Source organism: Erythrolamprus reginae, chromosome 2 (genome assembly GCF_031021105.1).
Source record: "Erythrolamprus reginae isolate rEryReg1 chromosome 2, rEryReg1.hap1, whole genome shotgun sequence".
Taxonomy (NCBI): domain Eukaryota; kingdom Metazoa; phylum Chordata; class Lepidosauria; order Squamata; family Dipsadidae; genus Erythrolamprus; species Erythrolamprus reginae.
The window spans coordinates 144,743,850-144,760,806 of record NC_091951.1 but is presented as its reverse complement, the minus strand read 5'-3'; the positions used below and the strand labels follow the sequence as shown (position 1 = coordinate 144,760,806).

The window sequence follows — 16,957 nt, the reverse complement described above, 5'->3', positions numbered from 1 at the left end:
GCATTAAACTATCATAAGCATTAGATTTCCAACACTAGTAAACTTCTCTTTTTTAATGATAAAATGCAATGAAGCCTTTTTATTCAATTCATTATTTTTTTTAAAAAAATGGCTACTGTTCTAGTTCAAGATCTTTTTTAAAAAAAAAGCACACAGGACTGCTTTTCCAAATCTCATCAGTTGGCAAAGCAGATCAACTACACAGGGTTTTAGACATGAACACTTCCTTTGTAAAAGAATCAGACCTGAATCCAGGTAAACTATTCTATGGCATGTCCAAGAATCTCTTATAACACAAGGAAATAGGCTTGATCTTGAATTTTTTTTTGTGACAATCCCATTTTAGCTCATGCTAATGCTGTGGACATATCCAACTGTTGCTAGATAATCTGTTCAAAGAATATGACTATTCTAAGTATGACTGTTTTAATGTATTTATAGTTGTTTAATTAAGTGCTGTACATCACCCAGAATCACTGTCGTGTAAGATTGGCAGCTATACAAACATGATTAATAAATAAATGAGAAAAAAACATTTTTTCTCCTTGTTCCCCATTTTGAAAATGAGGAAGTAATCTACAGACCTCATTCTTCAGCTACCTCACTGGTCCTCTAAAAATCCTCAACGATTATTTAAAGCAGACCTGTGGTCACCCTGCATTACCTTCTTCAGTATCTAAGAAGATAATTCATTTATCCCAGGATACTTGGATATACATTAATTAGCTACATTATCATCTTCTTGTCTTCCCTAAACTAGTTTCCTCCCCCACCCCAAGTGCCATAAGGATGACAAGCTAAGGCTCCATTCCTCTTCCATGAAAAGATAGATGCAGATTAAAAATTAAAATATTCTGCCTCCTCACTACTATCCATTATCAAATTACATTTTTCCCTAGCAATGAACTATATGCTCTTTGTATTTTTCTTTATTTCTGAAATTTCCCAAGACTTTATTTTTTAATATCTTACAAGCCTCCGATAACTTTAAGTTTTAGCCTTTTTTATAAGTAGAAAAAATACCTTGGGGGAGAGTAGGAAGAGTTACAATCAAGACAACAATTATATAAAACAAGTTTTTTTTATAGTTGGAGCAGAATTGTAATAAAAGAAAATGTCTCCTTAGTTCTCACAAAGATAAAGTGAAAGAGGAGAGAAGCATATTCAGATTTGCAAGGTTTTATTATTATGTCTTTATAATAAAACTAGTATTGGCCTACCTCATTTTTATTTCCTAATCTGGTCTACCTTGAAAGGCTAATGTCAATCTTGCAAGTCTATCGAAGAACTTCTTTGTCCAACCTCTGACTACTATCCCTGTTTGCTTGCTAGCTTTAGATAAATAATGTTGAAAACAATACAGGGTCTGGTGCAACCTATCAAGTGTTATTTTCTGGATTTGCTGAGAGTACAAAAATGAAATTACTGAAGATAATGGTCCCAGTGAGTATATTTAACTGGAAAGGATTGATATTAGAATTTGTTGAGTGACCAGGTAAGAGTCTCTCCAAACAAATTATCCATCAGAGTGATCAAGGCAATTAATCAGATCAGGGGCAAGTGTGAGATATTTTTTTTGATAACTGGTATCTCCCAGAAAGCTATGGTTGGATCGTTGCGATCCTCTCATTTACCTCACAAAGGAGGATATTCTCCATAATCACAAGTTTTTTAATGTTGGGACATCCCCCCTCCTGTGACTATAATAATGCTTCCTTTAATAGAGAAAACTACCCTATGATATAATGATGACTTGACCACTCCTTAGTGATCTCTGCAGGGTCTTTTCTAGATTTGCAAATAATTTAAATTATCCTGTGCCAAGAAAACGTGCAGTGGAAAAAACCATTATAAGCGTCTTGTTCCTATTCTCAGACTGAAAAAAACTATCTCCTGAAATTTGAACAAGACGGTGCATGTTCTACTTTTTTAATAGTACTACGATAGTTGTTTGTCTATCAGGCAATTTACTCACCCTTCATTATCCACTATGGGAACAAGGTAAATAAAGAAGATTAACAGAAACAGACATCAAAAGCAAAATGATTTTGCTTACAATATAATGTTGCACATAAAACAGAAAACGTTACTGTAAAATGTTTTTTAGTCCATTGTAATGTTGCTTTCAAATGGAAAAAACAAAGTTGCACAACACTTTGGATTTGTCAGATAAGAAACAATGATAGGAAAACTGTTGGATGCCTATTTGTTTTACAATCCAAACAAGTCAAGATGGAAACATACTTTCATTATATATATTCCCACATCATCCTTTTTTATCTAAAAGCAAATAGCACTGAGAATCAGGCAACAAACAGGGCAAAGACCAACAAAATATTTCTTAGAAGAAATCAAATGCAGTACAAGGACATCTACCCAGGTCAAGCATACACAACACTAAATTAACTGCCACAGTTGTGGATGTCTGCAAGCCACATATTTGTTCAATTCCATCTTTTTCTATCATCTGCCTACTATGTAACATGTTCAGACAAGTGAAATGAGACCGGGGGAAATAGGAGCTCATGTGTGTCTACATGTGCATCTATCTTCCATTGAGGACCTGTATACTGCACGAGTCAAGAAGGCAGTGAAAATATTTACTGACCCCTCACATCCTGGACACAAACTGTTTCAACTCCTACCCTCAAAACATCGTTACAGAGCACTGCTAGACACAAGAACAGTTTTTTCCCGAATGCCATCACTCTACTAAACAAATAATCCCCTCAACACTGTCAAACTTTTTACTAAATCTGCACTTCTAATTCTACTAGTTTTTTCTCATCATTCCTATCATCCCTTTCCTCCCACTTAGGACTGTATGACTGTATTATATTATATATATATTATATTCTTTTATTTACAAGAAATGAATACACACACTCAGCTCATTTTAGAGCATAGTCAACTCTAGATTTCGTTGATTATGATGCCTGCCAAGTTAGAAAAGACAATGTTGTGGTACAAATTGAAGCTTAAAAGTTAAACTCTAACCGTTTGTTTCTGTTGTTTTCATTCTGGTTCAAAGAAAAAGAGAATTATCCATTTGGCCTTATCCTCTTTCAGCCTCCCCAAAGATTCTTTACTTTGCTGTCTTTCTTTTTCGAAAGGACACATACAGAAAACAAGTGCCAAGCATTTTTAGTCAGAACATATTGTAAATGTATGAAATTGAAAATGAAATTGAGAATTAATCACAATAAAATATTTTCTCAAATCACAAATCTATACTTACACCTTTTTTATAAGAAAGCTCATTCACTTCAAAAGACAAATTCTCATACTTGTAACTTAAAACAACTGTCTGAAAGCTGCAGCAGAATGAGATTGGCAAAATAACTAAGTGTTAGATGGCCTTTTATGATACTGCTTATTAAAAGTACAGTAATATCTTGTCTTACGAACTTATTTGGTTCCGAAGTGGCTGCGAGAGCGCTTTCTCTGAGCACTTCAGGAATGCCTACCCCGCCTTCTCCTGCAGCCCCTTCGCTGACAGCCCTGGATGAAAGCACTCCCAACAAAGGGGCTGCAAGAGGGGCGGGGTGGGCATTCCCGAAGTACTCGAAGAAGGCACTCTCGCAGCCGCTTAGCTGGGAGTGCTTTCGCCAAGCGCTTCAGGAACGCCTGCCCTGCCCCTCTCGCAGCCCCTTCGCTGGGAGTGCTGTCAGCGGAGGGGCTGCGAGAGGCCAGTTGAAGCTGCCCGCCAGGATCCTCACTAGTGGCCGGAGAAGCTGCAGTCGCCACCCCCACTGCAGCAACCACTGCGGGAGGAGCCGAGCGCCAAGACCAGAGGCGGAGTAGGGGAAAGGCAGAGAGAGGGGCGGATTGGGCAGGTGGGAGGCAGCGGCGGGAGGCCAGGCGTGCGAGGGGGCCGGTGGGGGCCGGTGGCGTGCGAGGGGGCTCAGACTCTCAAACCCGAACATGGCCTCCTTCCCCGCCGAGCCTCCTGGCTGCAGAGGAGGTGCGGAAACTTTTGCAAACTTCAGAGCCCAGTGTGGCTCCTCCCGCAGCGGTGGCTGCAGAGGAGGTGGCGGCTGCAGCTTCTCCTCCTCCAAGCAGGCAGCGGCTTCTAAGCGGGCTACAGGTTCAGGTGCTGCTCTCCCCCACTCCCGCGGAATCCCGGCGGGGGCTGTAATCAAATGGGTAATTACAGTGGTGGCAGTCACAAGGCAGGGAATCCCTGCGGCAGTAAGAGAGCCCACGCACCCGGGCTCGGGTTCATAAAATGAAAATGGTTCTTAAGACAAGGCAAAGAAATAGTAAACCCTGGGTTCGTATCACGAAAAGTTCGTACGAAGGGGCATTCGTAAGACGAGGTATCACTGTAATCCATCTGTGGTGGCTACATGATTGGACAGTTATTTTGACAAATATTCTTTTTCATAGCATGGGATAACTGTAAAACGTTGTACTCCTCTAAACCTGCCATACATATTTCATCTGGTGGGACCACAACCAAAAAAAGCTTGTTTTATTTTTTTTATCCAGCTTTTACACCCCTTTCACAAGAATGGCCAGTCTTCTCAAACCAATCCAAAATAAACAATATTAAGAGGGTTGCTTACAGTTGCACTAGGAACACAACTTGATTTTGCAGACTGCTTTTTAAAATCAAATACACACGCATACAAAATAACATCTACCCAAACCAAAATGGTTGTAATTTCATCTAAATCCATTATCTGTTTTTATCACTGTAACTCTGATGTGTTCTACTTTAACGTAAATATTCTCTAATTAAAAACCCTGCAGGTTCAATGTCATCAGCACACCAGTTATTTAAGTAATCCACTGGGATCCTCAAATATAATAAAACTTTATACAGGTATTACATGTTGATCTATTATAATATGTAAGACTTTTAAATCAGAATCATTATGCTTTCTTTTTCTTCATCCAGTTCAGGGTAAAGTTCCAGTTAATTTTACTATATAGCTTACTTCAAACCTGAGCTTAGCCATGTAATCACCACAACTTGTACACTATTACTATACGTGCTTCTTGCTTGACAATGGCAATAGGGACTTCTGTCATTAACTACTACATTCCAAAACAGTCAATGTTATTGCAGAGATTTCAAGGTTTTATGTTAAAACTCATTGCAATAAAAATACTCACACTCCTTGGATATTTAATATTAGCTTCCCATTGCAGCCTTATTCTCTGGGGCATCATCACATCGTCCTGTAATAAACAGCATTCATTACTGAATCAGAAAGAGAATCCACCTGAAACAATTAACTAGAAAAGATTGTCAGTTCCATGGCTATTACAATATTAAATTTTAAATGGTTAAAATTAGAAGTCAAAAATCAAAACTTTATATTAGAGATGAAGTATAGTGCCTTTTTCTGTGTTGTATTGTTTAAAAATAATAAACACATAATACAAGATTTTATTTTAAACTATAAGAAATAATAGAAAATGGGAAAGGAATAACTCTGGTGCCTAAATTACTAGCACTATTTTTCTGTATTACTTTTTATCTAATTATAGCATGTTAGTTTGTATCAGCGGAATACAGATATAAAAGCATTAATTCAAAAACTAATGGAATTAAAGGCTGTGTTAAAAGAAGGAATCTTTTGCATAAAACCTATCCTGTTTCCCCCAAAATAAGACATCCCTTGATTAAAAAACCTCTTAGTGCAATGGCAATAAGGCTAAGAGCTTATTTCAGGGTTCAAAAAAATATAAGACAGGGTCTTATTTTCTAGGAAACAGTAAAATTCCTCACCTGGATAAACTAGCATGTGAAAATTTTAGCTTATCTGGCATAATTTTTAATGTGGAACCCATACTAGAAGAGTACTGTAATAAAATTACTCCAACATTCCAATTTGTACCACAAGCCTCCTTAAACTTTGTAACGAAGGACAGCATGCATAAGTTGAAAAAGATAATAAAGATGAGGTCAATAGTATAAAAACAAATAAGCAGCTAATGCATATTGTAGAAATACGTGTACTGTAGCATTAGTCTTCCATCTCTATGCTAAGTGGGCAATGGCAGGACATCTCCACAAAAAGCTTACCATAGTAATTTGGATGAATGGTTGCTATGGGAAGCAATATTGTAGATAGGAAAAGTTGAAATTAGCAAACCAGTTAGAACTGAAGATAGGAATTTTTAATCACTATGCAGAACAGATCACCTAATTATTTATGTCTCTTTGCAAACTTTAATGGATTTATAAAAAGGCAAACTCATTTTCATTAGTTTTGCCACTGTTTAAGTGTCCATTAAATATGTTGATATATAAATGACATTACATGGAAAAGCATGTAAGTACTATGTACAAAACAGGTTTGCAATATATAAACAAGTTAACAATGAACGTTCATATGTGTATCTATAGCTTTAAGAGGTAGTGTAAAGGACACTATAAGAAGGAGCCAGAAAGCATGATTCTCTCTCTGCTCCCTCTGTTCTTTCTGATGATTCACTGTGACTGATGTAGTAAGCTCTGTGTGTTCGATTGTAGTTTGATGTATTTGTAAGTATGCCTGATATGTAAGACAAAGACAGGCTTGTAATAGTATTGAGAGCTATTGACTGATCTGAATGTGTATGACTGGACTGTTTAACTTGACTGTGCTATTTTTAAAATAAACACTATTGTTATATACTTTAATGTATCTGTCTTGTATGACTGAATAATTACTTGTATTACCTAGATATCTGCTGGAATCCCATGTCTTCTTTTGTGCATGTCCTTGATAACTCAAGGGTTTGGCACACTCCTTAACAAAGCATTTTGGGGAATCAAGGCCACTTCAATCTTTTCCCCAAATCTCTAAACCAGAAATGAAATGCTGCTGGCTCTATCCAGCTCACATGGGCCAGTATCGTGAGGTTTGGCGAGCTGGTAGTGGCGGTGTGCGGTTCTGCCCACCCACCCAAACATCGATACATGCCAGTTTGAACTCTCTACGCATGCACAAAGTCTTCTGCACATGCACTGATGGTCAAAACTGTGACATGATGATGGTGCATATACTTCCAAGCGGGTAGGGAAGCCGGCTGCATTTCATCCCTGCTCTACACCACCCATATAAGTGACTCCATCCATGATTCTTTTCCACCAAAAGGTTGCTACAACTCCACTACAGTTATTCTAGTTCCTCTGACAAAGATGGACCCTGGGATATGCTCTCAGGCCTTAATCTGTTTATATACTGTACTCTCTTTCCTGATTCCAACAGAATAGGTCTATTCTAGACTTTGTGGCAATCAGAAAGTGTCCAAAAAAATCTCAGGAATGTAATAAAATGCAGCTTTAATAAATGTGTCATGGTTTATTTTTCCTTAATGCATAAAAGAGGGCAACGTTATCGTACTGCTTCAACTCATCAAAAATATTTTGACTGCTATAGCAAATGTAATGCTGTATTGAAGATTCTGACAGGAAGTAATATGCTTCAAGAAGAAGGTGTTATTCCAAAAATGATTATTAATGTCTTCAAAGGACTCAAAATCCTTACTGTAGAAACTCTTGCAAGAGTTTATGTCAGGAATTTTTTTTTTCATTTGTGGAGTTAATAACATTTGAATAAAATTTGAAATTCATTCAAATTAAAATTAAAATTTTGCACCTGACCTCAGAATGCACACCTATTATTTAAATAAAAATTAAATTTCAGCCAATATTAATATACTTTGGTACTAGTGATGAGCAAATGTAAACAAGTCATAGTTTTACTGAGCAATATTGAAGAGCTGAAAAGAGAATATTTTTACTTCTCTCTTCAGCTATATAAAAAGTAACAGAGATGTTGAGTCTCAGCTTTGCATATATATAGATACAAAAGTTTCTAGGAACATCATAGTAGAATAGTAGAATGGGGGGGGAGACAGATAGCTGCTGGAGAAGGGGGGGGATACAAATCCAATTAAATAAACAAATACGTATTGGGTAGTAATAAGTAATACAGTACATCCCTATTTCTTGTTCATGCTACAAAAAAGAGGATCTAAAACCTTCCATATATGTATGTCTTCTGCTAAATAAAAGCAACCAAAAAGGTTTAAATAGCCAGAAAATACTTAAAATCAGCCCCTAATCTGAGAGAAAGAGATTAAAGTCTTTGAAGCCAAGCTAAACTATTGTTTTTCCTTCTTTTAGGGAGTAAATGGCCTTGAAACAATCAGTACCAATGAATACCAAACACAGAGAGTAATAAGACAAAGAAAACAATCTATGCTTGGTAGCTCTGTGTAATTGTTTCAAGGTTAAAGATAAATGAAAATAAATAAAACAGATTATCAATTGTACAAAAGCTGGTTATACAGTCAAAAGTCTTTTTCTATTGAAGAAGCACAAATATTTTTCCAAAGGCGTCTCAAGAAGATGATCTATTTATCCGAACATTTAAATAGATGATTATGAGGAGACAGAATATTAATACAGAAGCAGATAACACAAGACTCACTGCCATGTATTCAATGAACATACATCAAGCAACAATTTAAAGTATTGTAGAAGTCATTTTGAAAATGAAAGGATTTCAATAAGCATTACTTTAAAAACACATAATCCATAAAACACATTTACTGAGAACATTATCTTCTGTTCTGCACATTTAGATGGTAAGAAATTGCTGAAATAAGACAAATAGATAGGATTTTTATTTCATATCAGGGATTTCTAAAAAGCTAATGTAAATTTGTAAGATGGTCAATCAGAGGCAAAAGCGTTCTTACCTCATAATCCTTTTAAAAGATACATAGCCCATTTCTTGTTGTTATTTACATAAGAGATTCTATTTGTATTGTACTACACTGGTACCTCTACCTAAAAACGCCTCTACTTAAGAACTTTTTAAGATAAGAACCGGGTGTTCAAGATTTTTTTAGCTTTTCTTAAGAACCATTTTCTACTTAAAAACCTGAGCCCGGAAAAATTTCCCAGGAAATTTGAAAGCGGCACAAAGGTCCAGCCAGTTTCCTGCCATTCCCCCTTTAATCCCGGCCATCTCGGGCTTTTCTGGGCTGCCAGAGAAACCTTTCGGTAGCGCTTAAGGAGGTTTTGGCAGTCCAGAGCGAACAAAGTATTTTCCTTTCTCTGGGTGCTTGGAGAGGGAATAAACCACTTCGCTGTGGTGACTCCCTCATGCTGCCTCCAATACACCCGGAGTGTGGTTGCCTCCTAGAGCATCTGGGTGCAAAAAGGCAAAAGGGGGCATTTCTCCCCGGCCGGATCAACTCGGCTTCAGCCAAATCAAGGCGTCACCACAGTGAAAGAAAGGTGCCGGCTACAAAGCAAGAAAGCGAGAGGTCTTCCCTTCAGCATGGGAAGAAAGAAGACGCAGGTAGCAGCAGCAGCAGCAGCAGCAGCCTTTCGGTCAAAGGAGTGGGAGGTTTCCCCCCTTTTGCCCGCCTGGGTTTCTCTCTCAGTGCAGTGTATGGGAGGCACGTGCTCCTCCTCGCCGCCTCAGAGTCCCTCTTTTTTTTTTTAACCCTTAAAGTTTGGGATTTTTTTGATTCACCTCACCTCACCTTCTTCCTTCGGTAGCAACTGTCCTCCTCCTCTTCTTCCTCCCCCTCCTCCCACCCAAATTCCGAGCTTTTATTTCTTTCCTAATGGGTTTGCATGCATTATTTGCTTTTACATTGATTCCTATGGGAAAAATTGCTTCTACTTACAAACTTTTCTACTTAAGAACCTGGTCACAGAATGAGTTAAGTTCTTAAGTAGAGGTACCACTGTATATTCTACTGAATTGTATTGTCCAAACGATTTGGTGTACAACATAAAGACTCTACTATCAGCTATACTACCGTGTTTCCCCGATAGTAAGGCAGTGTCTTACTATCTTTTTACCCCCAAAAGCCCCACTGTGTCTTACTTTGGGGGTATGTCTTATATTGTCCCGGGCACCGGGGCTGGCTCGTCTTCAGGCTTCGGCGAGGCCTCTTCTCCTCCAGGCGGGCGGGGCGGGGCCTGCCCGTTGGGCCTGGCCTCCATCCCTCCTGCGCCGCGGCGGGGCCGGTCCACGATGCGCGTCCTGGGGCGCCCGGCTGGCCGGCTCCGGAGGCTGCGGCTCGTCTTCGGGCTTCGGCCCGGGCGAGGCCTCTTCTCCTCCGGGCGGGCGGCGTTAGGCGGCATTGCATGGCAGGCGCGGCTGCCTGTCAGGCCCGGCCTCCATCCCTCCTGCGCCGCGGCGGGGCCGGTCCGCGATGCATGTCCTGGGGGCGCCCGGCTGGCCGGCTCCGGCTCCTCCCGCTGCTGCCCAACGCCGAGGATGCCCCGCGCCCAGCCCGGCTACGGCAGCAGGCAGGCAGGCAGCCCCAGGCGCGGCGGGGAGAGCAAAGGCGGCGGCGAGAGCAGCGGCAAAGCGGCGGGGTCCAGCCCTCTAGCCGGTGCCTCGCCAGCTATCCGCTGCTTCTTTCTTCTCCGGAGCCTGCCGCCGCCGCCGTGCTTCCTCCGCCGGCCAAGGAGTCCTTATCCGCGCCGGGTTTGGGAGACTCTCCTGGGCGCGAAGCTCCCTCGCCAGCGCCACGAACTGCTCCGATGCCTCCCTCGCTTTTAGTACCGTGTTTCCCCGAAAGTAAGACATATGTCTTACTTTCTGGGTATGGCTTATATTAGCCAACCCCCCTGAAACCCCCCATATGTCTTACAATCGGGGGGGTCTTACTATCGGGGAAACACGGTACCTTTACAGTCGAAGTATAGCATTTTGCAGAAATATCAATTAGCTATACTAAAACAATTAAGAGACCTATTGATTTTATTTCCAATAAAGAATTTAGAATTTACTCCAAAAAAAATATGCCATTAAAATTAAAGAGGCACTTATGCATTGTTACTGTTAAAAATGAGGTCATTCAATGGAAGGCTTTAGAATTCATAAAATTCTAATAAGCCAAAATGATCCCAGGCTGATTACCAATTATTATGCAGACAATATTGCAGAATAGTATGCTAGTTAAGTAAAAAAATTCCCGGACATTTACAGTATATAAAAACTCCCTCTCACATTTTTAACTGTTATAGTTCCCAAGATTCTGGTTTGGCCACATTCAGACACATTCCACCCGAGTGACACCAACATTTTATTCTGGGTAATAAGAACAGAAAATGAGAACTAAGAAAGGTACATAAAACAATCAGAGATAAACTTCCATTTCACAGCTGGTAACATATGTTTTCAGAAATCATTGCATAGTATTAAGAAACTGTTTTCAACAAGAATTGAAAGTAATTCCTAGATGCGTATCTATTTCAGGAATGCTTCTCTTCTTTCTGTACTCTTAAACATGGAAAGTAATGGGAAGAACATCCATTTGTTTATCAACACATCAGATGTTTAACTTATTGTGAGAAAGTAACTCTTAAAACATTGTGGTAATTCAAAATTCTTCCACTACGGTAAGCAAATAAAATAGAGAAGGGGGAAGGCAATGTGACATGGGCTAACTGATAAGTTCTTGTGCTGAAGCAGCTTATTAGCATTTGATTGGGAACAGGTTTGGAATGATAAAATGATAAAGCAGAAAACTGAGTCCATATATTCAGGTGCAGCGGCAATCAAATATATTTAATTCTGACAAAAGTAGCACTGTAGCGGGGTTTGCAAGGTCCAGCTCTTTAGGATATGTGTGCAATATTACAATATTGTACACATGAAAAGGAGTAGGGCTTCCATCAAACTTGCAACACTGTTTTTGTCAATATGACACCTCTTGTTTCCCATATGGATGGGTGCTATGCAGATAAAGCATAACAAAAGAAAAGAAAAGCATATGTCTTGTTAATATGGTCACAAGCAACAGTCATCCCCATCTTCAAAAAAGGAGATCCCAGTCTTGTTGAAAACTACAGACCAATCTCACTATGCTGCATCACATGCAAAGTCATGGAATCAATCATAAACCAATCAATTGCCCTCCACTTAGAAACTAACAACCTACTCTCTAACAAACAATTTGGTTTCAGAAAAAAATTATCTTTCAACCTGCATCTCCTTCACTGCAAAAGCATATGGGCAACACATCTCGATCATGGCAAATCAATAGATGCAATTTACATTGACTTCTGTAAAGCCTTCTACTCAGTGCTTCATGACAAACTACTTCCAAAACTCAAATTCTACAGCATCTTAGGATCCCTCCATAGTTGGATAACTGTGTTCCTATCAAGCAGACAACAAGTTGTCAAAATAGGGAGCACCATATCTAATTCTGTTCCGGTTAAGAGCAGTGTACCCCAAGGCAGCGTACTTGAACCAACACTCTTCATACTTTGACCTTTGCAATCACATTACAAGCAACTGCGTTCTCTTCACCAACAATGTCAAACTTTTCAACCCCACCGATAACACAGGTACTCTCCAAAAATACTTTGACTTTGTGTCTGAATGGTCAAACATCTGGCAACTCCAAATCTCAACCAAAAATGCTCTATCCTACACATTGGCAAAAAGAATCAGAACACCAAATATAAGCTGAATAAACAAGACCTTGCAGACAACCCTCATTCCGTAAAAGATCTTGGAATACTCATATCAAATGACTTAAGTGGCAAAGGCCACTGCAACAACATCGCCAAAAAGGCTTCAAGAGTTGTTAACTTAATCCTACGTAGCTTCTTCTCCGGTAATCTCACACTACTAATCAGAGTATATAAAACTTTCGCCAGACCAATCTTTGAATACAGCTCATCTGTCTGGAACCCACACCACATTTCGGGCATAAATACTCTAGAAAATGTCCAGATGTAATTTACTAGAAGAGCCCTCCACTCCTGCACTCTTTATAGTTCATCGTCATATTCTTAGTAATGATTTTGGTTTTACTTTTGTTGATTCTGAATCCTGCTAGAACTCCATATCTATTTAGTTCCTCCATCAATTTTGGTCCTACCTGTAAAGGATTTTCAACAATAAAAACAATGTCATTGGCAAAAGCTTGCAATTTAAATTCTTGTCCCTTAGTTTTAAGTCCTGTTATTTCTTTTTTATTGCGAATTTGTCTTAATAAAATTTTCATGCATAAAATAAAGAGCAAAGGTGATAAAGGACACCCCTGACGCACTCCTTTGAAAATTTGAAAGCTATCAGTAGTGTCCCCATTAATTATTATTTTGGCTGTTTGTTTTGAATATATTGTTTTAATTACCCGGGTAAAATTTGGTCCAAATTTCATCTTATTTAATAATTTGAATAGAAATTTCCAATTTAAATTATCAAGTGCCTTTTGTGCATCTATGAATATTAGTGCCATAGCTTTTCCGGGGTGTGCTTCATAATATTCTAGGGCATCTAGAATTATTCTGGTATTGTTTTGAATGTGCCTATCTGGGAGGAAGCCATTCTGGTCTGTATGTATCCATTTGTTCAACACCGTTTTAAGTCTGTTGGATATAATAGTAGTGAAAATTTTATAATCCATATTTAGTAGGGCAATAGGCCTATAATTAGCTATTTTTTCCTTTTCCTTTTTATCTTTGGAGTTATTAATGAGTCTGTCCAGGAATTAGGTATTTTATTTAGTTTTAGTACTTTATTATAGGTTTTTAACGTCAAATTATTCAATATGTTTCCTAGTTCTTTATAACACTCGGCAGGGATCCCATCTGGTCTGGGGGTTTTGTTATTCCCTTGTCTTTGGATGGCTACTTCCAATTCTTCTTTAGTTATTGTTTTATCTAGTAATTCTCTACTCAGCTCTGATATCTTTTCTAGGTTACATTCGTTTAGATAGTTTCATGTATTATTTTCTTTCATTTCTTCTTTCAGATATAGTGCTTGGTAGAATTCCATTGCTATCTTTTTTTTCCCTGTTAATGTGAATTGTACTACTCCTTTCACGTCCTCTAATAGTTGGATATACTTATTTTCCCTCTCCTTTTTTAATTTATATGCCAACCATTTACCTATTTTGTTTGCATGTTCGAAATGGTTTTGTTTTGCCTTTTTCATTTGGGATACTATATCCTCTTGGATAATCAGATTAATTCTGTGTTTTAATTTATCTTTTTCTTCGCCAAAGATATCCTTTTGCAGATCATTTTGTAATTGGGTTTCTAACTTTTTAATTTGGTCTTGTATTTCTTCTAGTTTTTGGGTTTTATTTCTATTTTTCCTACTAACGTATGAGATTGATAAGCCCCTAATATAGGCTTTAGCAGTGTCCCAGAGGTTTTGTATTGTGGTGTCATTGTTCCAATTTTCTTTTTAAAAGGAAGTTACTCTTTTTCCATAAATTTAATATATTCTTTGTTTTTCATTATATTAGCGTATAGTGTCCATCTCTTATATGATATGATATGATATATGATATATGATATGATATGATAATCTCATATACTCCTTTATATCTGCCAGCCAAAGTGGTTATTGCGAGTATTGCCCAATCATGGACAACACAGAACCAGTCTCCTAGCACTCAAGTTACACAAGCAATCCAAGATTACTATGTTGAAATCCAGTGGCAAAAGCAGAATTTGATAAAATACTTTCAAACCAAGAAACACTGCTAGCTAATCCAAGAGAGAATAATTACTCCACTAATAAAGTAGTAAACTTCCCAGTTTCTTTTAAAAAAAATCTTTATTAAATATATGTGTTAAAAAATGAAACAGAGAAATATAAATATAATACATGACACTTCAATCATATATGTTGTATTATGACAGAAATAGAGGAAAAGAGAGAAGGAAGAAAGAAAGAGGATAGGAAAGATATAGTAGAAAGTTAGGGGAAAGAAAAAAAGGGGAGATTGAGTCAGGTATTTAGCTGGCACTTCCGTAATATATGACCTCTGATTTAAATATGTATGATTTCTGTTAGTTCATTGTATGGTGTTAGTTAAATTTTTGTAGATATTGTTGAATGTTGGTGTTTATCTAACAGGCAAGTTCTTGTCCATGCACTCAATATTTTAGGGTTTTGTTCATTGTGTGTCTAAAGGTTGAGTCGATCAATGTATTTTACAAGTTATGTGAAAAGTTCATTTTCATTTCATGGTGTATTGCCAGTACATGAAATTGTTGTTGAACAATCTTCTTTTTTAATAATATTTGGGGGGGGGGGTGTTTGTCTTAGTCAATGTACCATTTCTCCCAGGCCAACTGCAGTATTTTTTGGAGTATAAGACACACAGAAGTATAAGACGCACCTAGATTTTAGAGGTGGAAAAGAAGTGGGGGAAAGTATTCTGAACCAAATGGCATAGTAATATACAGTGGTACCTCTACTTTAGAACCTAATTCATTCTGTGACAGGTTCTTAAGAAAAAACATTTTTTCCCATAGGAATCAATGTAAAAGCGAATAATGCCTGTGATTGGGGAAACCACAGGAAGGGTGAAGGCCCTGTTTCCTCCCAGGAGATTCCTAGAGAGGCCTCATGGAGGCTTCTCCCCACCTTTTCCAGCCCTGTTTCCTCCCAGGAGATTCCTAGGGATGTTCCACAGAGGCTTCCCCCCCCCTTTTCCGGCCCTGTTTCCTCCCAGGAGATTCTTAGAGAGGCCCCATGGAGGCTTCTCCCTGCCTTTTCTGGTTACAGTTTCGGAGGCTCGGGTTTGTAAGTGGAAAATGGTTCTTGAGAAGAGGCAAAAAAATCTTGAACACCCAGTTCTTATCTACAAAAGTTCGTAAGTAGAGGCGTTCTTAGATAGAGGTACTTATCTACTGGTATATTTAATAATATATCAGTCTAGCAGAATACTTTTTACAAACATATATAATTTTTACAACCATGTACACTTTTACAAACTTGACTGCTTTAAGACTTGTGAACTTTAACTCCCAGAATTCCTCCTCCAGTCATGTTAGCTCAGGAATGAGAATTGAAGACCACAAGTCTAAAACTGGCCAAGTTTGAAGACCCTTGCACCCCTAACCCAGAGCTGTTCAAACTTGCCAGCTTTAAGACTACTTCAACTCTCAGAATTCCTCCTCCAGTGATGCTAGATGAGGTGATTAGAAGGCAAAAACACCTCAATTTTTGCACAAAAAAAAGGGGGGCATTTTTCACCCATTTTTTCACAAAAATGGGCAAGGCAAAGGGTCTAGGAAGCATACAGGGAGCTCCTGGGTGCTAGGGAATGGAAAAAATGCACCAATTTTTCCAAAAAACAGACAGTTTTTCACAAAAATGGGGGACCCGGATTGTGGGGGCAATATGCTGGCTCTGTTAAAAAGTGCTATTGCTAACATGTTGTAAGCCACCCTGAGTCTAAGGAGATAAAAAAGTGAATGAATGAATAAATAAATAAATAAATAAATAAACAAACATGACGCCATGAGTCTGACACCTGTGATGTAGATGAGCCATCCCAAAAATTTTAACTGTAATTGCTCATGATAGCATTATAATAGGAGCATTTACAGTACAGAGGGTTTCTTGAAGAGGTGTAAAATGCCACATGCAAATTTATATTTGATAAGGAGGGATCTGAAGTTAGAACTGTGCAGACATATAAGACTAATTATTCATACAGTAGACTAATTCAATAAAGCTTGTTTTCTAACTTATATTAGAAATCAATTGTCTCTAGTTTTGTTCTCATCATTGTTACGGCTCCTTTAAGGTAAAAGAATGAAAAGCACACTGGGAGGTCTAAATGATTCTGGCAAGACAACTAACATAGCAATCTGCCAAAAGCAGCATTTCTGCTAGATTAGCCTTCTATTCCTAATTGCCAAATTCTTACATACTTCTGGCAGCAACATAGAGAAGGTCTCTGGAGGAAAAGAAAAGGTGTCATTTGTTGCTGTAGTTAAAGCACTCATCCTCCTGGGAAACATGATCTCATTAATTCTGGCTTGCTTATAGAACCTCTTACCTGCAATGAATATTTAAACAGAACATGTTTAACGTAACCTATTTACCACCACCACCCCTATTGTTCTGAGAATCTGAAAGTGCTAGGTAGTACTTTCATATGCTATTGTGACCTCCATGGGCCACAACTAAGTTTTCTGACAGATTAGGTAGAGATAGAT

General features: G+C 38.4%; 1 protein-coding gene across 3 annotated transcripts in view; it reads right to left on the bottom strand.

Moving 5' to 3' along the window:
* Positions 1 to 16,957, bottom strand: part of B3GNTL1 (UDP-GlcNAc:betaGal beta-1,3-N-acetylglucosaminyltransferase like 1) — a 207,561-nt gene that overhangs the window by 174,099 nt on the left and 16,505 nt on the right. For all 3 annotated transcript variants that reach the window (XM_070739756.1, XM_070739757.1, XM_070739758.1), the window contains exon 5: positions 5,122 to 5,187. In XM_070739756.1, coding sequence (XP_070595857.1) covers positions 5,122 to 5,187 — 66 coding nt within the window. The remainder of the gene's footprint in view (positions 1 to 5,121; positions 5,188 to 16,957) is intronic.